General features: G+C 45.6%; 2 protein-coding genes across 7 annotated transcripts in view; one reads left to right on the forward strand and one right to left on the reverse strand.

The window, feature by feature from the left end:
* AARS2 (alanyl-tRNA synthetase 2, mitochondrial) overlaps window positions 1–4460 on the reverse strand; it is a 35326-nt gene extending 30866 nt beyond the window's left edge. For all 4 annotated transcript variants that reach the window (XR_010989609.1, XM_068157354.1, XM_068157339.1 and 1 more), the window contains exons 1-6: window positions 4227–4460; window positions 3732–3920; window positions 2979–3124; window positions 2014–2208; window positions 1363–1507; window positions 34–179 (exon numbers count right to left, since the gene is read on the reverse strand). Coding sequence is in view for 3 of the 4 variants with exons in the window: in XM_068157354.1 (XP_068013455.1) it covers window positions 34–179; window positions 1363–1507; window positions 2014–2208; window positions 2979–3124; window positions 3732–3920; window positions 4227–4445 (1040 nt within the window). In the remaining variant the exon portion in view is untranslated. The remainder of the gene's footprint in view (window positions 1–33; window positions 180–1362; window positions 1508–2013; window positions 2209–2978; window positions 3125–3731; window positions 3921–4226) is intronic.
* A 51-nt stretch (window positions 4461–4511) lies between these two features.
* Window positions 4512–22262, forward strand: RNF8 (ring finger protein 8). Of its 3 annotated transcripts, none has more exons than XM_068157368.1 (9): window positions 4512–4797; window positions 7740–7868; window positions 9948–10685; window positions 11818–11880; window positions 12570–12659; window positions 14224–14331; window positions 14442–14468; window positions 17074–17278; window positions 20320–22262. In XM_068157368.1, exons 1-9 carry the CDS (start codon window positions 4705–4707, stop codon window positions 20442–20444), a joined length of 1578 nt encoding a protein of 525 aa, XP_068013469.1. In that variant the 5' UTR covers window positions 4512–4704; the 3' UTR covers window positions 20445–22262. The 3 variants fall into 3 exon arrangements, with proteins under 3 accessions (XP_068013469.1, XP_068013490.1, XP_068013480.1); XM_068157389.1 differs by having other exon boundaries at window positions 17074–17285; window positions 20320–20458; XM_068157379.1 differs by lacking the exon at window positions 14442–14468.
* Window positions 22263–24037: the final 1775 nt, after the last annotated feature.

The raw sequence follows: 24037 nt of genomic DNA on the forward strand, positions 1-24037 counted from the left end.
CTTTCACCCTATGCCGTTTCATTATGTCCTTACTCTGCTCCAGAGAAGCCTGGGTAGACGCCATCAGTGATGCACACACACAAGGTGCGCACGTGATCTGCAACCACACGGTAGGCCATATTCACATGCCCAACATCAGCGTCCCCGACCAGACCTTGGTATCTGGGCCCCCTGCAGCCCTACAAGAGAAAATAAAGGGGATAGATCAGCAGAAATAAATGGCTGCAGAACAAGTTTCAATGTAAGAGGCAGCCAGCTACACTTGGCATCATACTTCTCAACCACCTCCGAACCTTGTGCATCTAAGATACATTCATTGTGCTGGGTTCTGCACATTGGCCACAGCAACCCCATGTAGTGCTACAGGCTGGGGTCAGAGTGGCTGGAGAGCAGCCAGGCAGAGAGGGACCTGGGGCTACTGGTCGATGGTAGGCTGAACATGAGCCTGCAGTGTGCCCAGGTGGCCAAGAAGGCCAGTGGCATCCTGGCCTGGATCAGGAACAGCGTGGCCAGCAGGAGCAGGGAGGTCATTCTGCCCCTGTACACTGCACTGGTTAGGCCACACCTTGAGTCCTGTGTCCAGTTCTGGGCCCCTCAGTTTAGGAAAGATGTTGAGTTGCTGGAAGGTGTCCAGAGAAGGGCAACAAAGCTGGGGAGGGGTTTAGAACACAAGCCCTATGAGTGGAGGCTGAGGGAGCTGGGGTTGTTTAGCCTGCAGAAGAGGAGGCTGAAGGGAGACCTTATTGCTGTCTACAACTACCTGAAGGGAGGTTGTAGCCAGGTGGGGGTTGGTCTCTTCTCCCAGGCAACCAGCACCAGAACAAGAGGACACAGGGGAGGTTCAGGTTGGATATTAGGAAGAAATTCTTCATAGAGAGAGTGATTGCCCATTGGAATGGGCTGCCTGGGGAGGTGGTGGAGTCACCATCATTGGAGGTGTTTAGGAGGAGACTGGATGGGGTGCTTGGTGCCATGGTTTGGTTGATTAGATGGTGTTGGATAATAGGTTGGACGCAATGATCTTGAAGGTCTCTTCCAACCTGGTTTATTCTATTCTATTAAATCCTTCCAGAGCTTTAGACACCAAGACTTCTGTACTCAAGGTATGTCAGCCAGTGCCCTAGCACTGAAGAACTGTAAAACAAGAGCGTTAAAATGGATCAGCAGTGCTGATATCCCAGAGGATTTATAACCTGGAATTCTCCCAAGTTTCCCTTGAATGCTGCTCTGGACCTGGCTGGACATACCTTGTCTCAAAATAGCACACAGTAACATGTAGAGAAGGCTGTAATACCACACCAACCATGCAGTCTGCATTCAAGGAGCTTTTGCATAGCTGTGACTGAGCAGAAGCACCATCACCTTGTGAATGGCATCCAAGATGGGAGTGAAGAGATCTGTGTCATAGTTGGAACGTTTGCTCTGAAGAACTGTCACCAGCCTTTCCAGGCCCATTCCTGTGTCCACGTGGTGCTGGGGCAAGGGAAGCAGATTCCCCTCCACCTCTCTGTCAGCCAGACAGAGAAAAGGCAAAAGAGAAACAACAGTCAGTTCAGAGGCAAAGAAAAGGTGCAGACGAGTCAAAAGACAATGGGAGAGCAACAGGGATGGAAACAGCAAATCACCCCACAGAAGGAAGCTCACAGACCAGACTAATAGCAGCCTGCCTTGGCACTGTCAGGTAGCCAATATCTGACCACGAGATAGTCAGGATAGACTGAAATGGAGAGAAAAAGGCCTTCTCTGTATAAGGTCCTAAGGCCTTCTCCTCCTTGTGCAGGTTTCTCCAGGATGCTGCAGACCTCAAGAGACCTCTGGGATGCAGCAGTGAGGGAGAATAGGCAGCAGAAGTTTAAAGAGGACAGGACAAATAAAGCAAAGAGGCCAAAGAGCCACATTGGCTACAGCCTGATAGCTTCTCTCTTGCTCCTGTACTGCCACCTCCTGGGGAGCAGCGAGATGTCTGGGACTATACATGGCGTGATTCTGGAGTTCAGACCAGATGCCTGATACCTGTTATACTGCATGAAGACCAAATTCCAGATCTCCACTACATCAGGGCTGCCCTGGTTCACCAGTGCAGCAGCATTTCTGCCACCACCCACGTGGTCATAGTGGATCTCTGAGCAGGGACCGCAGGGACCTGTGTCTCCCATCTCCCAGAAGTTGTCCTTCAACGGAAAAGGAAGCACACGACTGGCAGGAACCCTGGGAAGGCAAACAGGAAAAGGAAAAAAGGGAAGGAAAGCACAAAGCACACAGTAGCCTAGACCAAAAAGAAAGTTGGAAGGGAAGAATCCTTTCTGACTATGACAAAACCAAAATCCAAACACATTATGATTCCTTTGCTTCTGTTCACTTGGAATTACTCTCCTTAGCAGGAACAAGTTGGATCAAACCAGATAGGACCAAACTCACTGCCCAGAGTGGCTGGCAAACAGTCTGGCTCCTGCTGGCAGAGACAGACTCTCCACTGGGTTTGTGGAGTGAACTCTGGCAGAGCTCAGACTTGATCATAATGAACAAGGCTGAACACCAACAATGGCACAGAGCTGGGTGCCTTGCACTCGAAGTCCACACGCAGCCTGGGACAAGGACTCAAAGCACAGCAGTGCCCTCTGCAGTGGCTTCACCCTCATGCTGAGGCAGTCATCGCTAGCTTTCACAGGAGGTAATCTCTGCAGGTCATGATGGAGAGGAAACCAAGGATCAGAGAACCTCCACACATCCAGCCCAGCCAGTCTTAGGTACATCACCCCTCAGCCTGATGACATGTGAGAAACAGTTTAAAGGCCAAGCACCCCAAACTGCTCAGAGCCCAGGTGACTTTTAATGGTTCAAACAAACCAGAAATGTTGAAATGAGTTTAAACCACAACTTTTGATCCCTACATCTCATTCCTGTCAACTAAAGAGCAAACAGGAGACTATAGAGACTGAAGAGCCTGCTGCTCAGAACTTCTCCTCTAACACACTCACCCCAGGTGGAGCCATACATCCCTGCACTCTTCATCTGCACACAGTCCCAGTGAGGGGTCCCCACCAAAATACGTGACATAGAGACGGTCCCTCGGGATCTCGTAGACTTCTGTCAGGAGCTCCCAGGCCATGCTACATGCTTCTTCCTGGACAGGCATGGAACATGTAAGAAGCACAGCAAGCCAGGATGCGAGTCAAACGACAGCTTATTTCAGCTGCACTCTCCCTTTCCAGTTTCAAGGTGCAGGAAGTTTCAAGAGCAGGATGAGGGTCAGGTGAACCAGATGGCTTACTGCTGCCTGTGGAAAACTGACACTCCTAAATTGTTGACAGACCTTCAGGACAGCAGCATTGTCTACACCCATGTGCTTGCCAGCAGTTACATGGATTATTTTTCCTCCAAGGCAAAAACGCATTCCCTAGCCAAAATTAGGAAAAAACAAAAAAAAGCATCCTTTCTCCCTTTCAATCTTTCTAATAACAGACAACAAACGACCTGGTAACCTCTTTTCACCATATTATATGGTCAACACTAGCATTCACCTGGAGAAGTTTGATTTGCATGTTCACATCTTTGACAGGCTGAGTGCTTTGAGAATCTGCAGGGCACATGTCATGATTCAGATAAATACTTCTGTGCCAGGCCACAGAGCTCCCAAAATGCTTTCGGCAGACAACCCTACGGCACTGTTGCACAGCTCTGAAAGAACAGCCACGCTTCCTCCTGGAGTGAGTTCACTGCTATTACCTCACCTTAAAGTAATCTCCAAAGGACCAGTTCCCCAGCATCTCAAAGAACGTGTGATGGTAAGTATCTCGGCCCACATCCTCCAAGTCGTTGTGCTTCCCTCCTGCACGCACACACTTCTGGCTGTTCACCACCCGCCGATACTGTGCCAGCTCGCTTCGGGGGTGCGCCGTGCCCAGAAAAATGGGCTTGAACTAGAAATCAAGGCAGACAGACATGAGCTACTGCTAGATGCCACTCGGTACTGTGGGCTGTATGGGGGCTCCTGAAACAAGGAAACGGCTCGACGAGAGGCGGACGGGAGGGCAGCGCCGCCGTATGCCCACCCGGGGGCCCGTCCCACCGCAGAAGACCTCCGCAAAAGGGGCCACCTGAGAGGGGCCGCGCTCCTCCGAGGACGCGGAGCCCCCAGGATGCCGATGGAGGGGACCTGCGGGGTGGACTGCAGGCAGGGAAAAGTTAGAGCACTGGGCCAGAGACAGTGAAGTGAGAAAGAGCACCTGGTTCATGCCCGCATTGACGAAGAGGAGACGCGGGTCGCCGCGGGGCCGCACAGGAGCAGAGGGCAGGCGGCGGTGGCCGTGGCGCTCCTCAAAGAAGCGGAGGAAGGTGTCACGGATCTGTCCCGCCGGCGGGCAGCCGGCACTCCCGCGGCGGGGGCTGCAACGCCAGGGTACCGCCAGCAGCCCCCGGCGCCGCAGCCAGCCGGCCACCGCCATTGCGGCCGAGGGCGGCATACGACGCAGCGGCTTCCGGAAGGGGCGGAGACAGAAGGGGCCGACGGGATAGCAGGGGGCGAGCCGGGCGCTAGCGTCGAGGGGGTTGTAGTTTCCGCTGGCTCTAAGGGTGTACAGCTTGTATTTGCGCTCCACACTCGATTAGCTGGGCTGATAAGCAGTGTGTGGCCGCTACGACGTCTCGCGAGCGCGGGGGGGCCGCCGCAGTGATTGCTCCTGCCTGCGGAGGTGCGCGGCTGCCATGGCGATGGACGGCGCATCGCAGGACCTGGCCTGGTGTCTCCGTCGGGTCGGGGCCAGCGCCGACTGGCTGCTGCTGGAGGCCGGTGCACAGGTGAGCCAGACTGGGTCGAGCTCCCTGCGGGCTCCGGACCCTCGGAGAGGGTGTGTGGATGAGTGAGGCATAGCTATCACTACTGCTTGGGGAGACGGAGCCGCCGTTACCGGCGCCTCTTGGCCTGGGCCCTCTCGCGGCCTGCTCCTCCCCGGGCCGCGGGTTCGAGCGCCCCTCGGTGCACTTTGTTTTGGAGCCTCGTTGTTCCCTAATGCGCTTCCTGGGAGGGAAAAGCCCCGCCGCGTCCCCTTGTGGGGAGCTGCCCGGCGCTCCCGGAAGTAGGCGCAAGGGGCAGCCACCGGTGACCTGCAGCGGCGCCATTCAGCGCCGATAACACGGAGGGGCTCGGCGCAGGCCTTGTGTCTAATTTTCCAAGTATTCCCTTGTTAGCTTCTTTTAACAAGGTCTCATATTTAGATAGAAGTTGTTCGTGTAACACAATTTATTGGGGGGGAGGAAGTCCTAATTATCAGGGTGATGTTTTGGCAAGGTTAATGGTATGTATTGCGTTGAGGTTTTGTAGCTTAAGTTTTCAGGTGTGAAAGAGGTCATGTTTTGAGTCTCTATTAATGTGGTATAGGCATAAGCCATTTTCTACGATGATATGTTAAATTGAAAAGCCTAAATGAGCCCCTGTGCTTGGGATCAGGCAGGTAGGTGGTGCGGGATCACGCTGTGCCCGGCATCTCTGTGCTTATGCATTGCAAAAGGCACCCAGCTTCACTCATCATTCAATGCCAGGCAGCTCTTTAAGTGAACATACATTTTTGTTACTCGTGGATTTGAAGACAGGAGGTATCTAAATATGGTCTGTTTTCTACTGGAGTTAACACATCTCCAAAATGTACAGCTAGGGCTATGTAAATTGTGCAGAGGATCTCAATGAAGATACTGTTTCTCTGATGGTCTGCACAGCGCTAGAGGCTGGATGTTAGGAGGAAATTCTTCATAGAGAGAATCATTGGCCATTGGAATGGGCTGCCCAGGGAGGTGGTGGAGTTGCCATCACTGGAGGTGTTTAGGAGGAGGCGTGATGGGGTGCTTGGTGCCATAGTTTAGTTGATTAGATGGTGTTGGATGATGGGTTGAACATGATGATCTCGAAGGTCTCTTCCAGTTCGGTTCTATTCTATTCTATTCTCCTTGTCACAGGCAGCCTGGTGCTGCAGGCTCACTAGGCCCCAGGCTGGTCCTTTCACTGGGGATTTAACTGTGGATGCTAAACTGCACTGCCGAGGCATGGCGGTGAGCTCTGGTCTGCCAGTACTGCTCTGGGTGGCGGCAAACTCTGGCGGTGGTAATGTCTCAGCACACAACCAGGGTTTGTTCAATGAATTTGATCAAGGGGAATTTTTGTGACTGACCCTGCCAGGTCTCACCTGTATTACTGCACAAGGCCACACAGACACGTGTGACTGGGCACTAAGAATTGTTCACAAGGTTAGGTGTTTCTGTTGCAAGTGCAGACCTGAGTTTATAACTGATTCCAGCTGAAAAATGGAGTCTTTATCCACGTGAGCCTCTGTACCTCTTACAAGGCATCTGTGCTTACAGAGAGAGTGATTGCCCATTGGAATGTGCTGCCCGGCGAGGTGGTGGAGTTGCCATCATTGGAGGTGTTCAGGAGGAGACTTGATAGGGTGCTTGGTTACATAGTTTAGTTGATTAGGTGGTTTTGGATGATAGGCTGGATGTGATGATCTTGAAGGTCTCTTCCAACCTGGTCTGGTCTATTCTATTCTATTCTAGGTGTAGTGTTTAAGAGGTAGAAAGTAACATAGTAAAGTTTACTCTCATGATATTGATTTAGTTCCTTGCATGTAATTATGACATGGGAATCCAAGTCCATGCTTTAAAGCTTGGGTAAAACCCACTTAGGTAATGTGTAGTGAAGGAACTTTGCCTGACTGCAGCATTTTGCCATCTTTTAGGAATTAGAAGGTGTGATGCAAGTGAGTTGGGATTGCAGGGAAAACAAAGGGCAGCCTTCCTTTAATGCATAAAAACTAGAGTGCACTTTGTAATAGTCTTCACTAGATTTAACTCTGGTCTTCTGCTAAAAGGTGCTTGTCTTCCTTTTTCTGCTTTTCATGGGATCCATGAAGTTGTCCTATTACATCACAAGTTGACTGAAACCTTGTGCAATGCATAGATGAATAAGAAATGCATAGCTGCCTAAGAAAAGTGTGTATGATCATCAAGTCTTGCAAAGGAGGGAGTGGAGGGAGAGCAAAGCTGTGCTTTGAATGGCAGCCTGCAATTAGATCATATTTAATAAGGTACTGTGAAACGCTGTAATTAAATGATGTCTCTTCTTCTAGAAGATGCAATTAAAGTCTAATCAGATTATTGATTATTTAGACCATTTTTAGACGTGGCTTAGTTTCTGAGCTGTAAGATTGATGATGTGATTTACAAAGATACTGGGTACATAGGGAACGGTTACATGTGCATTTTTTGGATGACAGTTTTCTGGCCTATTTTTCTCCTGTTCACACCCAGGTGAAGAGGTACAGCTCGTGAAAGAAGAAGGTGAGAAGTAGTTTTAAGACCTGCAAACAGTTGTACTGGTTTGCAGAAACGGTGTTTAGTTGAGGAATAACTTAAGGTTGGACACGGATGGATTGGGAGTGGCTTTGAGCAGGTTTGCTGCTGAGGAAGATTTCGATGAAAGCAAGGCTTTAACCTGCCTTAAAGCAAGCAAATTTTCCTCAGTGGGAGAGAAAGAAAGTACTGCAAACTTTGAAGGCTTCCATTCTCTACCCTCTCTTGAATTTAAATGGGAAAAAAAAAATAATTAAAAAACCCACTTACTGTGCCAAACTCTTTGGAGCAAGATGCTAATCTAGATAGATTTCTGCTATACTTCAACTGAAATGGCACAGACTGAGTTCAATATGTTATTGTTGATGAATTCAGCTGTTAAACTAATGTATTTTCAGGTAACTGTAGGCCGAGGACTAGATGTCACCTATCAGCTCGTGTCAAAAACCTGCCCCTTGATGATCTCTCGGAAGCACTGTGTTTTCCAGCAAGACGCAGAAGGACAGTGGGCTGTCAAGGATAACAAGGTACAGAAACTGATTAAAGGCCTTGTATTCTGAGATTCACTGAAGAGGATGCCCTGTTCATGCTCAAACAACGTATGGGCTGTGACATAACACTGTGTAAGTGCAATAGAAGGTCCATGGGAATGTGCATAGCCTGCTGTGCACTTCCAGCAGGAAGCTTCTCTCAGCTGCCATTTGGACTTTGCAGTATGTGAACCCATTTTGTGTTACTCTTTTAAAGTAAAAAATCCTATGAATGTTAGCAGTCTTCAAAAGGATAATTTTCTTCTGCTGATAAGGAGTACCAGTTTATCCTTTCATTATTGTAGTGACACAATTGCTTTAATTGTAATCAACCACAAAAAGAGTCTGTTGTTAGAAAGATACATGCTTAATATTCACATGAGGTTCTTCTGAAAGTCCTCCTCAGCTGATAAAGTGTTAACATCAGAGTCCTCATCTTTGACTTCAGTAGTCTGATTTTTATATCATGGTCTCTCCACTTTCTCATTTGGGTTGGAAACTGTAAAATTGGTAGCTTGCTTTGAAACAGCAGTTGTAAGAAAAAATGTTCCACACATCATGCAGATTTGAAGAATGCTTGGTTCAATAGTAGATTAGTCAGAAAGGAATGAAGTGGCTACTATTAAAATTACACTGCTCTTAAGAAAGTGTTGCAATAGTTGTATGAACTCAAAAACTTACAATTATTGCATGACTGGAAGCCTTTGTGGTAGATTAATGCTTCCTCTGCTGTCACTGCTATCAGTTTGTCAGGTTGGTTTATTGAATCTTTGAGATCTGTCAGTTCATATCTGCAGTTCATCTTGAGCACAAATCATTTTTGCTGTTTTTCAGAACTATTTGTTGATCTAGTGTCTAATTTAACCCCATTTTTTTTCCTGCTCTGAACTTACCTCTAGAAGAAGATATTCTTTCATGGTTTATGTTCCACTTTTATCTATGGAGATCTGTGTGGTCCTATTTATTTTCTAGTGCCTTCTTGAAATTCAGGTGGCACTAATTGTCAAGACTAACTACTGTAATAGTCTGTGCTCTTGACAATTATCTGTACAGAGTCTTTTTGTTGGTTAGCTTTTATTTCTGAAGCTTTTGGGATAGGCAGAGAGGGACCTGGGGTATTGGTCGAGGGTAGGCTGAACGTGAGCCTGCAGTGTGCCCAGGTGGCCAAGAAGGCCAATGGCATCCTGGCCTGTATCAGGAATAGTGTGGCCAGCAGGGGCAGGGAGGTCATTGTGCCCTTGTACACTGCACTGGTTACGCCACCCCTTGAGTCCTGTGTCCAGTTCTGGGCCCCTTAGTTTAGGAAAGATGTTGAGTTGCTGGAAGGTGTCCAGTGAAGGGCAACAAAGGTGGGGAGGGGTTTGGAGTACAAGCCCTATGAGGAGAGGCTGAGGGAGCTGGGGTTGTTTAGCCTGGAGAAGAGGAGCCTCAGGGCAGACCTTATTGCTCTCTACAACTCCCTGAAGTGAAGTTGTGGACAGGATGGGGTTGGTCTCTTCTCCCAGGCAAACAGCACCAGAACAAGTGGACACAGTCTCTTAACTGCTCCTGGGGAGGTTTAGACTGGATGTTAGGAAGACATTCTTCATAGGGAGAGTGATTGGTCATTGGAATGGGCTGCCTGGGGAGGTGGTGGTGTCACCATTGCTGGAGGTGTTTAGGAAGAGACTGGATGGGGTGCTTGGTGCCATGGTTTGGTTGATTAGATGGTGTTGGATGATAGGTTGGACTCGATGATCTTGAACGTCTTTTCCAACCTGGTTAATTCTATTCTATTCTTTTTTTTTTTTCTTCTTGGAGTTTATTCTTTCTGCACAAGCCTGTATGTAAATGTTGTTCTTGGTGACTGTGTACAATCTGTCACGCATAAATAATGCATGGTATGAAATACAAGGCAGTAACTGTAGTAAATGGGACACTATGCCAATAAATTTGATATTGCAAGGTTTATTTAAAGTGGTGGCTTGTTCTGATTGCAGCACTGCAGAGGCTGGATATGTTTACAGTTGCTAGAAATAGCTTGCAGATGGTTCTGTAAGTGCATATTAGGTTTTCTGATTCTGTCTTCATTCACAGAGTCTAAATGGAGTCTGGCTTAACAAACAGCGCCTGGATCCCTCAAAAGCCTATCCGATCACTGAAGGAGACCGTATCCAGTTGGGAGTGCCTTTGGAAAACAGAGAGACTGCTGAATATGAGTATGAAGTGATTAAAGAGGAATGGGAGAAAATTAGACCCTTTTTAGCGCAAAGGAGCGATCTGGGGAAAGCGAAGAGTTCAAGAATGAAACGTAAATTCAGTGTGGAAGAAGTGGAAATGTCAGAATCCGAAGGCCCTTCAAATTCCAGATCCAAAAGAAACAGAGTGTACTGTGATAGAAAAACTTTGGGTAAACCATGGGGAAGGGTAGAAGAGGCTAAACCATTAGAGAATATGGATGTCAAACTGCCTTCTCCTGGACCAAGTGAGGTGGATAGTGATCCAGCATGTAGTAGCCCTGTACGCACTGAAAAACCTGTGTCCGTCCCCCATAATGTCCAGAAAGACTCTGGTCTTGCACAGTCGTGGACTGGCTTGGAAACGCTGAGGAAAAGTCTAGTAGATACAATGAAGTTAAAGGTCAAAATGCAGGAGAAGCAGACAGCAGTTCTGAACATAAAACAGAAGCACAAAAAGGGTGCTCAGAAGGAGATCCTGGCAATGGAGCAGGAGCTACAGGAGTTGCAGGACCAGCTGTACATGGAACAAGAGCATCATCATCAGCAGGTGGAAGAGCTGGAGAGGACATTCTCTAAAGAGCAAGAGAAGCTGAAGGTATAATGGTATTAATCTCTTTGGCCTGTGTCTTGTAATTTTTATGGAATGCTTAATATAAGACATTGGTCTAAAGTAAGATCTTGAACAAGTAAGGCTTGTGTCAATTACTCCCATTGAAATTTTCAAGGAAGCCTTTTATTTCCAGACCTGTGCCAAAAGAAAACGCAGAGACAGAAGGGATTGAGCTGCATGGGGAATTAGGGAAAAGGTGCAAGATAATGAAATAGGGGTTTGTTTACTTGGTTTTGTGTGTGTTTGGTTTTGTTTTTTCTTACAAACACGTTCATCACAGCAAGTTAGTAAAGCCCTTCAGTTAGTAAAAAAGCATGTTTTTAAATAAGAACAGTCAAAAGTCTCTGCCTGACCTCCTCCTGTGGTTACAGTGAGGACAAATTAAAGGCATTTACTGTAAGTGTGAATTTGTCTTGGTGTATGTGTGGATCAATGCCTGGTTTGCATGGCAAGTCCATTCCCATTCCAGGCAGCTAAATTGTGTATGCCTTAATCCTGGGAGGGAGGGACACAGAGTTGTTGGGGCTTTTTTCCATACTTTCAAAAAAGTGTATGTTCCCAAGTAGCTCTTTCAGATAAACTGAAGTCTTTCCGTTTGAGTTTCTGGTTTAAAGGAAGTAAGAATTCATCTTGGAATGAGGTTCATAATGTATTAGTTACTTCCTTTAAACTCTGCTGGTACAGACAAGGTACAGAAAGTCTGGTAGTGTGCTTAGGTACAGTGGGAGTTTGACAGGAGCTGCAGGTATCTCTGGCCTCTTTGAATGCGCTTAAAGACAGAGTTGCAGCTTTCTCATGTTTAAGCTGTTGCTGGCCTCTTTGCTTCTCTGAACATGACGGTGTCATTAGAGCTAGAGTAATGTGGAGGTGTTCTAAGTGTGTAACTGTAAATTATGTTTCCATTTTAAATCTTTGCAGTAAATGATAGTTCTAATTTGTGTCATACACGTGTAACACCTGTGGGACATGTCAAGGTTTGCTGAAAACCAGCATTGTTTCTTTAAGCAAATCCTCTAAAGGGAGTATGCAAAGTAGTAATTTTCTGTCCCTTGCTTTCTTCAATTATCTGTTGTTTTGGTTTTTTGTTTTCTTTTTTCCCCCCTTTCTTTTTGCCCAGGGAATAAAGAGACAACATGGGCAAGAGAACCTGAAGGAGCAGCTGGCCCAGGTCCTGCAAGAGGCAAGTACTTAGTCTAGATTTGGTTTATGTAAGTCAGATATTTAAATCTTTCATATTGCTGTGGCCTCTTGGTAGGAAGATGAGGACTATACCTTAGGAGCAGATTGACCTTCTACAGACTAGGTTTCTGTCAGAAAGTAGCAAACTTTGCTTTGTGGGAGTTGCTATTTGCCAGCAAATGTTGTAGGAATATGCAGTCATATTGGAAGCATTAATTACTGCAGTAGGGTTTTTTGATTTGAATTTGATCCTTGGGCTGGTGGGCTTCTTTGTGAAGTCTGTCTGCTGGGCACCACTTACGTGGAAGTTGTTTTGGAAGTTTTAACCAGATGGAAAAAAAAATAAATCACTCTTATTTAGCAATGCTTTTGAAAGGTTGCCACACAGTTAGGTTTTCCAGGCTTTTTCCCATAGGTGTTTCCTTTTGGAAAGCTAATCTGAAAACAGCTTCACTTAATCCTGCACACAGTAGCAGGTTTTTGTTGTCTTTGTGTCAAATACCCCTTGATACCCATCTCAGATACACTGAAAATTGCCACTCTAAAACCTGACTGAAATGGAAGAGTAGGCTGGGAGAGGGAATGATTAGTGCCCTAATCCTCGGAAGGTCATAAACAGCAGATTAGACCATGTGTATTTAATGGGATAGTTTATAATGACACTCAATTTCTGAGATGCTATTGTTACAGCATCATGCTTTGATGGAAGAACTGAGCCGTAGTAAAAAAGACTTTGAGGAGATAATTCAAGCCAAGAATAAAGAACTGGAAGAAACCAAGGTAAAGAATGAGCAAATTCTCAGTTTTATTTGTAAGTGAAATGTGGTATGCTGAGATAGAGGAATTGATTTATTTAACATTTGTCTTTATTGTACTTTGCCTCCCATAGAGAAGAGCATCTGTATTTTGGGGTGGCAGCTGGCTCTGGTTTCCAAAACTGGGGGAGGATGCATGTTGCTGTGTTCATAAATTGTTGTTGAACAGTCATTATTGGATCTTTCTCAATCATAAAGAAAGCCAGAGCACCTGAATTCTGTGTTGTGCAGGAAAACTGAGCCCGTTGCACCCTTTCTTTAAAGCAAACAAACAAAAAGTGTGCTGAAAGGTTGGGGTTTCATTTTTATTTAGGGTACATGTAAGTAAAACTGTGGTGTTGAAACGATGTGGAATTTGAATCGTGACTGAGATAAGCCACCTTTATTCATGGCTTTGACACAAGGTAGTCAGAAGAAGATAATTGAGGAGATCCTTTCCCGTGTCTTACTCTTGGAAATCATCACATTGTCCACCTCTGGCTGCTTGCTTCATGGGTTTTTTTTTTTGAATACTATCTTTACAACTCTTGTTAAGTATAGCTTCAATTGTAAGAAATTGTCTGCTAATTTTAAGAAGATAGATCGGGCACCTAGGGGCATAATTTAACTCAAAAATTATAAAAATAACTGGGTAAAGTCAATGTTTTAAATACTTCTGAATATTTTTTTTTTTTTTATATATATTTGAGATATTTTGCCTGTGGAATGTTTTTCTCTTTACACCAGAAAACCTGTTACATTGAGTTAGAATAGAATTAACCAGGTTGGAAAAGACCTTCAAGATCATCGAGTCCAACTGATCAACCAACACTATCTAATCAACTAAACCATGGCACCAGGCGCCCCATCCAGTCTCTTCCTAAACACCTCCAGTGATGGTGACTCCACCACCTCCCTGGGCAGCACATTCCAATAGCCAATCACTCTCTCTGTGAAGAACTTCTTCCTAACATCCAGCCTAAACCTCCCCTGGCATAGCTTGAGACTGTCCTCTTGTTCTGTTGGTGGTTGCCTGGGAGAAGAGACCAACTCCCATGTGGCTTCAATCTCCCTTCAGGTGATTGTAGACAGCAATAAGGTCTCCTCTGAACCTCCTCCAGGCTAAGCTACCCCAGCTCCCTCATCCTCTCCTCATAGGGCTTGTGCTCCAAACCCCTCCCCAGCTTTGTTGCCCTTCTCTGGACACCTTCCAGCAACTCGTCCCCAGAAGAGGCTGAAAAATTCTGAAAAGGCTGATCCAGCTGATAGCTTTTTCAGGCTGAAGGGAATGTTGGATGTGGCTTCTGTTCTTGCTTCTAAGTTCTCTACAGTGGATGGGAGTATTGTCAAACTGCTGGGACTACAAAGAGAAGAGAGGTTACAGATCTATGTATGTCATGGACACAGACTTGATGTGTGGAGACTTACAGTTGTATGATTGGTTTTTTTCCAGTTGTAATACCTTCTCCTATACTCCACTTCTTGCCAATGCTATATTGACTAAAATCTTGTTCTTTGTGGATATGTGACCATTTTTACTCTTCCACTAGGAGGAGAAAGAAAAGGTGAGAGCCCAAAAAGAAGAGGTGTTGAATCAGATGACTGATGTGTTGGAAAATGAGTTGCGGTGCACAATCTGTTCTGAGCACTTTATTGAGGTATGTTTAAACCTCTGTTGGTTTGCCACTAAAGAAGAGGCTTGAGAAGCTTTTCCTAGTTCTATTAAAGCAATACTCAAGCTTATTTCTTCTGTTTGCTGGTTTAACAGTCTCAATGGACCCACAGTGAGTTGCAGGTAAGGATTGTCCAGAAATCCGTTGTCTGCCCTTCCCTAACTCTTCTCCTGGGCAGCAAGTTCAGCTTTTATGTCTCTGTCTGCAGAGAGGTGAGTGCTTAATCCTAACATGGTGCTCCAAGCTGCTGCAGGTAGCCTGCCTTGGGAAGAATCATTTTGTAGTTGTCTCAGTCTGGAGGGAGAAAGAGACTCAGGTCTTTTGAATATTCCCGTGTTGTGAAATGAGAGGCACAAACGGGGCCAAAATATCAACAGCTAAACTATTTATTACATAAATAAAGTGGATGGATCAGAAGGGGAGAGAGAGAAGAGAAAAGGAATTATATTACCACACCTCTCACCCCTGCAAGACAGTTCAAGTCTGTGGAGGAAAGGTGCTGCAGGAGATGTTGGGTTTGTAGAGGAAGGGTGCTGAGGCTTTGGCTGTAAAAGAGAGGTGGTCCTCTGGGCAGCCTCTTCAGCTCCATGAGTTGCAGCAGGAGGAACTTAGGACATGGACAGAGGGTTCGGTCTGCTTCTTCCAGGCTCCACAGCTTCTCTTCTTTGGAGCAGCGTTGCCCCAGGCTTTTCCTTTGCTCCTGCTTTCCTTCACAGCGGCATTGTCCTTCTCTGTTTTTCTTCTTCTGTGTTTTCCTTCTGTGTTTTTGGTTCTCCATTTTTCTTCTACTGAGCCACTAGTTGCTCAAGTCTTTTATACAGTTTTCAGTCCTTAGGTATGTGTCCAAGTATTGTTCCTCAGGAAATCAGGGACCAGGTGGTGAATCCATTGTCTCACCATCCTCCCTTTTCAGGGTACGTGATGGGTGGAAATTATCTTGTCTTATGAATATTCCTGAAGGTGGCCTCGGTCCATTGCTGTGAGGCCAGCTGTGGTCCAGTGAGCGATGTTATCTTTGCACCTTCCAAGAGTCAGTGGCTCTGCTAAACACACATCAGCTATTGTCTGGGCAAGCAGTAAGTGATTTTATCTTTGAGTCACACCAGGAGAGACAAGCTTTTAGTCTTTCACAGTAGTAGAGCTTTTTCCAAGCTGCTTCATGTGTAGATACAGGAAGAGGTTAGTGAAGGAAGGCAGGTGCAGTGCTCAGTCAAGTCCTGAAGCTTTCTATTTGGAAAAACTCATTCTTTGTGAAATCAGCTTGTTTTCATTTGATTCTAGAGATGATAGAATAGAATAGAATTAACCAGGTTGGAAAAGATCTTCAAGATCGAGTCCAACCTATCATCCAGCGCTATCTAATCAACTAAACCATGGCACCAAGCACCCCATCCAGTCTCTTCCTAAACACCTCCAGTGATGGTGACTCCACCACCTCCCTGGGCAGCCCACTCCAATGGCCAATCACTCATTCTGTGATGAACTTCTTCCTAACATCCAGCCTAAACCTCCCCTGGTGCAGCTTGAGACTGTGTCCTCTTGTTCTGGTGCTGGTTGCTTGGGAGAAGAGCCCAACCCCCACCTGGCTACAACCTCCCTTGAGGTAGTTGTTGAGAGCAATAAGGTCTGCCCTGAGGCTCCTCTTCTCCAGGCTAAGCATCCCCAGCTCCCTCAGCCTCTCCTCATAGGCCTTGTGCTGTAAACCCCTCACCACCTGAAAAGGGGGCTGGTACTTCTGTTTGTGTTTTGCTAGAACTTCAGTTTCATTGCATTCATTTGTACTACAGGAATCCTGAAGTGTTAGCCGTGTTATAATGACTGAATAACTTGCTGACATTTCAGTTTCTGGTTTCTGGGTGGTTTAAGAAGCTGTTCTGTGTCTGAGTTTTCCCAGAATTTCTCCTTTTCAAATTGGGGAAATTTAAAATAGAATCAATTCTGTTTGACTGTTTCTGAACTTGTCTGCATGCTGGCATAGGAGGGCTTTTGTGTGTAACCCCTAAAAAGGCTAAAGAAAAGGGGCTTTGGGCTTCTCCCCACTTTCCTGGTAGGAAGTGTTCATCGTGCCCCACGTTGGGCGCCAAGAAAAAAAAAATGTTGAGGGTTGAGAGGAAGGCCTCAAGCCTTCTTCTTTCCCCCCACCCTGTAAGTGAAGGGAAAGAAAAATGAAAGGAAAAAAAACCCACAGCCAGATTAGCAAAGGAAATGTGCTGTATTTACAAAGCAGTTTAGGAAATGCAGGGGAATATATATATACAACTTACAGTATTTACAATATATATACAGAAATATACAACAAAGTAACACAGGAATGAGATTTCCTCCTCTGCTGAGGAGGGTTCCCCCCCCGCACCCCCCTTCTCTCCCCCTTTTCCCCAGAGAGGGTTAGAAAGAGAGAAAAGGAATAATTGTTAATTAAAAGCAGTTACATGTTAGTAGAGGCCTTATCTGCTCAAGGTCAGTCTGGCTGAAAGCCCAGAAGCCTCAAGCTGCAAAAGGAGAAAGTGCAAGAGTGAGACTAGTCTCACTGGGAATCAAAACTTAAGGCAGTGCTCTGCCTCTCCACCAATGAAATTAGTTTAGACCTGTCTTTTGTTTATAAAACATTTGGCCATGGTGTCTCTTTTCTTAAAGGCACAACCTCAGACGGTCACACATGTTTTTCTCTCTGGTATCTTGACCACATTTTGTGTGCCTGCTCTGATACGCTCCTGTTGACATCCACAGGCAGTCACCTTGAATTGTGCACACAGCTTCTGCTCCTACTGTATTAGTGAGTGGACAAAACGTAAAGTGGAGTGCCCGATCTGCAGGCAGGAGATCAAATCCAAGACGCGCTCTCTGGTGCTGGATAACTGCATTGACAGGATGGTCGAAAAACTGGATGAGGAAACGAAAGAGCTTCGCCTGAGCCTTACCAGAGAGCGGAAAGGTGAGAGGTGGGTGGATGTGGCATGATGAGTACAATCTCTCATTCCATCTATTTTTGTAACACTTTGTTGGCACCTATATACCAAGGAAATGCTCAGGGAACGCAGCAGAAGTGCTAGGAAGTAAATTTTGAGGTAGCTTTACGGCACAGTGAAATAACATTAATAAGAAGGTTGGGAAAAGACTTTGGTGTGGATTCCACAAGGGAGCAGGACAGCTCAACCATACATAGAATAGAATACATAGAATAAACCAGCTTGGAAGAGACCTTCAAGATCATCGTGTCCAACCTGTGCTCTATGTGCCGCTCTTTCAAACATATCACTAAGAAAAAGGAAAACTATATAGAATGGCCCTTCAAAAATTTCTCAGGCACCTTTTGATTAAGCTGTTGACCACATCATTGCGTAAACTCAGAGAGAGTTATTGGCCATTGGAATGTGCTGCCCAGGGAGGTGGTGGAGTCACTGTCCCTGGAGGTGGTCAAGAGGATATTGGATGTGGCACTTGGTGCCATGGTTTAGTAGTCACAAGGTATTGGGTGACAGGTTGGACTTGATGATCCTTGAGGTCTTTTCCAACCTTATTGATTCTATGATTCTAACACAGCAGAGCAGTGCCCGATGACAAACTGAATTCTCTTCAGTATGCTAAATTTATGTAGGAAATCTCCAAAGGGAACATTAGTGTGTCCTGTAAGTGTATGGCTGAACTGGCAGCTGCTCTACCATGCTAATTTTTGTGACATGAAAGCCACCATGGCTTAAATGCCTAACTGTAGCTGCATGGTAGTGATGGCTTTAACTAAAACTCAGATATGGTGTATTTCTATCCTGCTTCCCTCTTCTGAATTTGTTTCTAGAGCAGTTGACACTGGTATCTAGGTGCTGAAATGTAGAAGTCTCTTGCTGCTGCCCCTTAACAAATTTCTGTCACTGTGTTCCCTTGAGTAATTGCTTTCTTTTCGTCTTGTTGAGGTGAGTGCATGATCCTTCACTTTGCAACATGTGACTGAACGCTGGAACAGGCTGTCCAGAGAGGTTGTAGAGTCTCCTTCTCTGCAGACATTCAAACCTGCCTGGATATGTTCCTGTGTGACCTGCTCTGGCAGGGGATTGGACTAGATGATTCTTCAAGGTCCCTTCCAGTCCCTATCATTCTGTGATTCTGTAAGCCTTTCCCCTAATGAAAAGGGTCTCAGTGGTGACACAGAATGACATCACTAAGCAGTCTTAAACCTGAAATTACAAACTGGTGAACCATAGTATCACAGTATCATCGTAGTATCATAGTATCATTCAGGGTTGGAAGGGACCACAAGGATCATCTAGTTCCAAACCCCCTGCCATGGGCAGGGACACCCCACACTAGATCAGGCTGGCCAGAGCCTCATCCAGCCTGGTCTTAAACACCTCAGTCTGATGCCCTCAGGAAATGCTGCACTGCTCAGAGACTGCCCAGCTCAGCTTTCACCTTTGCAGAACTGACGTTGCTCTTGTGTAACACACACATCTGTGGAGTATGCTATAGCCATTCTGGAGTGTCTCGTGAGGTAGCTAATGGTGATTAGATGAGTGGTGCAGCCAGGCAGAGAGGGACCTGGGGGTGCTGGTTGATGGTAAGATGAACATGAGCCTGCAGTGTGCCCAGGTGGCCAGGAGGGCCAATGGCATCCTGGCCTGCATTAAGAACAGTGTGGCCAGCAGGAGCAGGGAGGACATTCTGCCCCTGTACACTGCACTGGTTAGGCCACACCTCGAGTACTGTGTCCAGTTCTGGGCCCCTCAGTTTAGGAAGGATGTTGACTTGCTGGAACGAGTCCAGAGAAGGGCAACGAAGTTAGTGAGGGGCTTGGAACACAAGCCCTATGAGGAGAGACTGAGGGAGCTGGGGCTGCTTAGCCTGGAGAGGAGGAGACTCAGGGGTGACCTCATTACTCTCTACAACTACCTGAAGGGGGGTTGTAAACAGGCAGAGTTTGGTCTCTTCTCCCAGGCAGCCAGCACCAGAACAAGAGGACATAGTCTCAGGCTGCGCCAGGGGAAGTTCAGGCTGGAGGTCAGGAGGAAGTTTTACACAGAGAGAGTGACTGCCCATTGGAATGGACTGCCCGGGGAGGTGGTGGAGTCGCTGTCACTGGAGGTGTTCAGGAGGAGACTTGACAGGGTGCTTGGTTACATGGGTTAGTTGATTAGGTGGTGTTGGGTGATAGGTTGGACGTGATGATCTTGAAGGTCTCTTCCAACCTGGTTTATTCTATTCTATTCTATTCTATTCTATTTGAGCCCACTTCTATGTGGTAAACCACTGATCTTCATGCTTCGAGCAAAAAGGAAGTAAGATCATAGCCTGCCTTTGTATGTGATAGATGCTCTCATTATATAAATGACTGTAAATAGGAAATAATTTAGCTTCACCATGACACTTCAGCAGGAAGGATGAATTGTTTCTGTGCAGTCTTTCTATTCAGTGATAGAAACAATTTGAGGTGAGGGTAACCATGCCTGTATTTAAACATGAATTCCTAAGAAGAAGCCAGTTGAAAGAGAAATAATGGTGCAAGTGGCACTTGATGACTTCAGTCAGAGCTTCCCAAGAAGGTTTTCTTAAGAACCTTAGTAGAACAAGCACCGTAGGACAACTTGCACTCTTAAATGTGTGGAGGTTTAGATGGGGCCTGAACAACCATTACTTGCTTGAGAGCTCCTTAACACATACCTTCCTTTTTTCTTACCTGCCAAAGCAGAGCATTAGTCAGTCACTTCCATTGCCAGCTGTGTGACAGCGTAAGGAGGGAGGATGTCTCCTCCTCATCTGTGCTACCTCAATGGGAAAAGGCATATAGAAAACTTAGGAAAACAAGCAAACAAAACCCCCAATGCTTTGTTCTTTTAAGACTGAAAATGAAAACCCCCTGCCCTGCAGCTTGAAAGACGTGTTGCAGGCTGACAAAGGCTATACATTTTGAAGAGAAGTAGTGATTTAGCATTTGTGGGTACAGTGGTCACTGCTGACTTTTCTATCTGTGTGTTTTGAATGCAGAGAAACAGGAGGATGTGTTGATGAAACTAGCCACAGACAATGAGAGACGTATCATTTCGTCCATCTACTCCCTCATGTGGGCGAGTCGTTTTGACAGCGAGGACTCCGAGGAGGATTCTTCCTGAAATGGAAGCCACTCCCTTGTCTAAACTCTGTTACTGCAAACTCATTTGCCTCTGTCCTGCACAGACTGGCAGGATTTGTCTAAAGGCTGACTGCTGCTGGATGAATGGATGGGACATCTGGGATGACAGACTCTATGAAGGGGCTGGAGCTGAGAGCTGGCAGCATTTAGAAGAAGGATCTTTTTAAATGGATGTACAGAATCTTGATCTCCAAAACGGAACTGGGATCGTGAGAGGACAAACCACAGTCCTGCTAGACAACTGACATACAAAGCTTAGACTTCCATGATGGCTTGTGACCTGCTTGGTAATAGTTTATCTGCATCACTGCCCCTTTCTTAGTGAACATTTAAATGTGTACATCAGCTTCCCTTAATTCAGGCAAGAGGGAATGGCCCAGGCTATTTGAGAACTTGGCCATCCCTCCACCAGCAGGCATGAGAGGTGTATGAGGAAAGTGCCAGTGTAGATTTTCCTCTTGAGTTTCATATGGCAGCTAGAGTAATCCCAGGCTTCTGGCAGTGAAAGTAACAAAAGGTGGATTATGGACCCTGCCAGCCCACAGTGCTTAAATGCAACGTAAGCTGAGCTGCTGGTCATCATCTCTCTGATCTGTGGACGCTGTTTGCTTTCTCCCTTACCGGGATGGAGAAGATTAAATCTTCCAGAATTCCTTAGCTAGTGCACTTTTCATACACTTCTCTTTGCTGTCTTCCCTCTTTAGGCTAAAGAGAATTGGAAGCAGTGCATCCAGAAGTTATTAGTAACTAACAATAGCACTTCTGAAGAGGCAGAGTAGGAAAGCAGTGTCTGTAGGCAATCACAATGCACAGAAGGAAACACTTTATTGTTTACAAAACATTGTTGAGCTGTGGGTTGTATAGCAACCTCACAGCAAATCTCTCATCCCTGAGAGACTGAGCAAGTCTTGCCTCATCTGTCAGTTAGTCTATGAAGTTCCATTTCCAGTGGCATGTGCTTCTGACTTAGCTGTTAGATGGAAAGGACTATTTTACACTGTGAGAAGAGGATGGAGAAAGCCCAGATGATCTAATATTTCTTTGGCTATTCTTATATACTTCCTGTGTTTATTTTGTTTCATAAGGAAAATGTAAACCCATTTCTGCATTAGTCTTCCTTGGAGCAACCAGAGTTGAATGTCTTTTTCCTAGTTGTCTTAGATTTTTTGATTTTTAATTGGAGAAAACACTCTCTCATTGAAATGATTTTGCTTCATGTTTTTGTTGCTGTAAGCAGTGGGAATATCTTGAAGTTGTGACTTGTGTATTCAGGACCCGATAAAAGACAACCCAACTCTTCCAGCCTGTGGCTACCCTAATGGTAATTTAGTGAATACAATCATAGTTCTTATTCTCCCCCTAAAGAAGGATTGCCTTACAAAGGTGCATGAACAATGATGCTTAGTACATAGCGCATCCTGATAGATTGGGTTGGTTGGACTCCCACGGGGGAAGTAGGTCTGAGCTGTGGGCCAGGCAACTTCCTTAGAATCCTAGTGCAAGATTTCTTTTGTAAAGGAATCATTGTATCTTGAGTTTTCCTCTATCCCTGTTGCTTTTTTTTTTTTGGTATGTACTCTTGAAAGTTTCTTTTGTGAATATATGCTCTCTGGCATGTCTGAGAGAAGAGTGTTCTTCAAAATGCTTGTGAAATAGGCTTGACATTGGAACTAGCATTCCTGGTGAAGAGTAGGAGGAAAATGCTCTGGTTACCTAGGCCTGCAAATCCTTCTGTGTATCTCTTTCATGTTGCTGTGCTTTTTTTGTTTCATTTTGCCAATACATTTATTTTGCTACACTGGTGCTTATGCATATTGCAGAGAAGGATAATACCTTGCTTAGTAGCAGATTAGTTCTTTTGGTGTGGTTTCTGAGTGTGCCTTCTTCGCTAGAAACAAAAACCAACCAAGCATTTGCACTATTATTGGCAGATGCAGAACATCAGAGGCTAAATAATACTGTTCACTTTCAAAAACATTTTACTGACAAAAGCAGAGCTCTCATCCCAGTTCACGAAGTTCCTCATTAAAACCACTGTTGTTCCAGAGCTGATGGCTAGACATACAGAAGTGTCAGATCTGAGCTTCTGGAAGAGATGTTCACATTTCTAATACTGGGATCTCCTTTGGTCTAACTTCTGGGTCCTTTCTTCTACTTGATTTAGATATGAATGTCCCCTTGGAAATGGCATGCCCTGAACTTATCTGCCTTGGGGTGGCATCAAGCACTTCCAATCCTGTATCCAGAATTTATGTTACAACTCCAAGCTAGTCAGAGTTGATGCACAGCAAGCCTGATGCAGGTTCAAGACTTGTTGCTTTCTGTTGGAAGAGAGCTGTCATGTAGTGCGGTGAGCACTTTCACAGTGATACATTGTTTTTACTAACATCATCAGGAATAGCTGGGAAGGAATACTAATGGATTGTGGAAGGGCCCATCACAGAGAAATAGTGCAGATTGGGTACAAGTAGCTCTCAGATGTTCTTGAATCCATCCAACAGTGTAGTCCTGTCCCTCTGTCGATACTGTGTTTGTTTTGATCTTTAAGATTAAGCATCCACATGTGTCTACTGACTTGTGTTTCAAGCTTAGAGCAGAGTACAAGACTGCTCAACACGTGTTTGAAATCCTCATGACAAATCATGCATTAGGTTTTTTTCTGTGTGAAAAATATTATCCAAAGGCCTCACAAAACCTCAGGTAAAGGAGCTGCACTTGGTTTACAGTGAAGTGTGTGAGCAAGATGTAGCTTCTCTGTAGGAGTGATGACATTTCCAGCCAGCACAGCAGGACAGGCAATGCTGCATTCCTGAGCAGGTTGGAATTCTGTTATGTTGGAACAGGAGAGGGGAAAAAACCCCAAAAGGCTGTTTTAGTTTCATTTTGAAGGCAATGTCTGAGACATTTGTGTTAACATACTTTGTATACATTTTATATACATTTACAAAACAAAACCACCACCCAAAAAAAGCCCCAACCTCCCCAAAAAAACCCAAAACAAACAAAAAACCACCAACCCACAAACAACAAACACCCAAACAAAGTCAACCCCAACCTGAAATCTTTTACACAGACTTTCAATGTATTTTCACCCTTTTATTTTTGCTCCTCTGGTGCAGGTCTGGGCTGGAACACCTCCTGTGAAGAAAGGCTGAGACTTGCAGTTGCTCAACCTGTAGAAGATTCTAGGGAGGGACTGCATTATAGAATCATAGAATTAATAAGGTTGGAAAAGACCTCAGCGATCATCAACTCCAACCTATCACCCAACACCTCATGACTAACTAAACCATGGCTTTAGGTGCCCTATGGCCGTTCAGTACTTGTGCGGGGGGGGGGGTGGGGGGGGGGGAGGCTACAGGGAAGATGGGGACACACTTTTCAGCAAAGCGTGTTGCAAGGGGACAATGGTTTTAAAGAGGTCAGATTTAGACTAGATACAAGTAGCAAACTTTTTACAGTGAGCTTGGTGAAAGGCTAGAACAGGCTGCTCAGAGAGGCACTGGATGCCTCGTTATTGGAAACGTTAAAAGGTCATGTTGCCCGGAGTCCTGAACAACCTCCTCCACTTAG

This window comes from Melanerpes formicivorus, unplaced genomic scaffold (genome assembly GCF_026170545.1).
Source record: "Melanerpes formicivorus ecotype bairdi unplaced genomic scaffold, bMelFor1.0.p_v2 SCAF_2, whole genome shotgun sequence".
Lineage (NCBI taxonomy): Eukaryota > Metazoa > Chordata > Aves > Piciformes > Picidae > Melanerpes > Melanerpes formicivorus.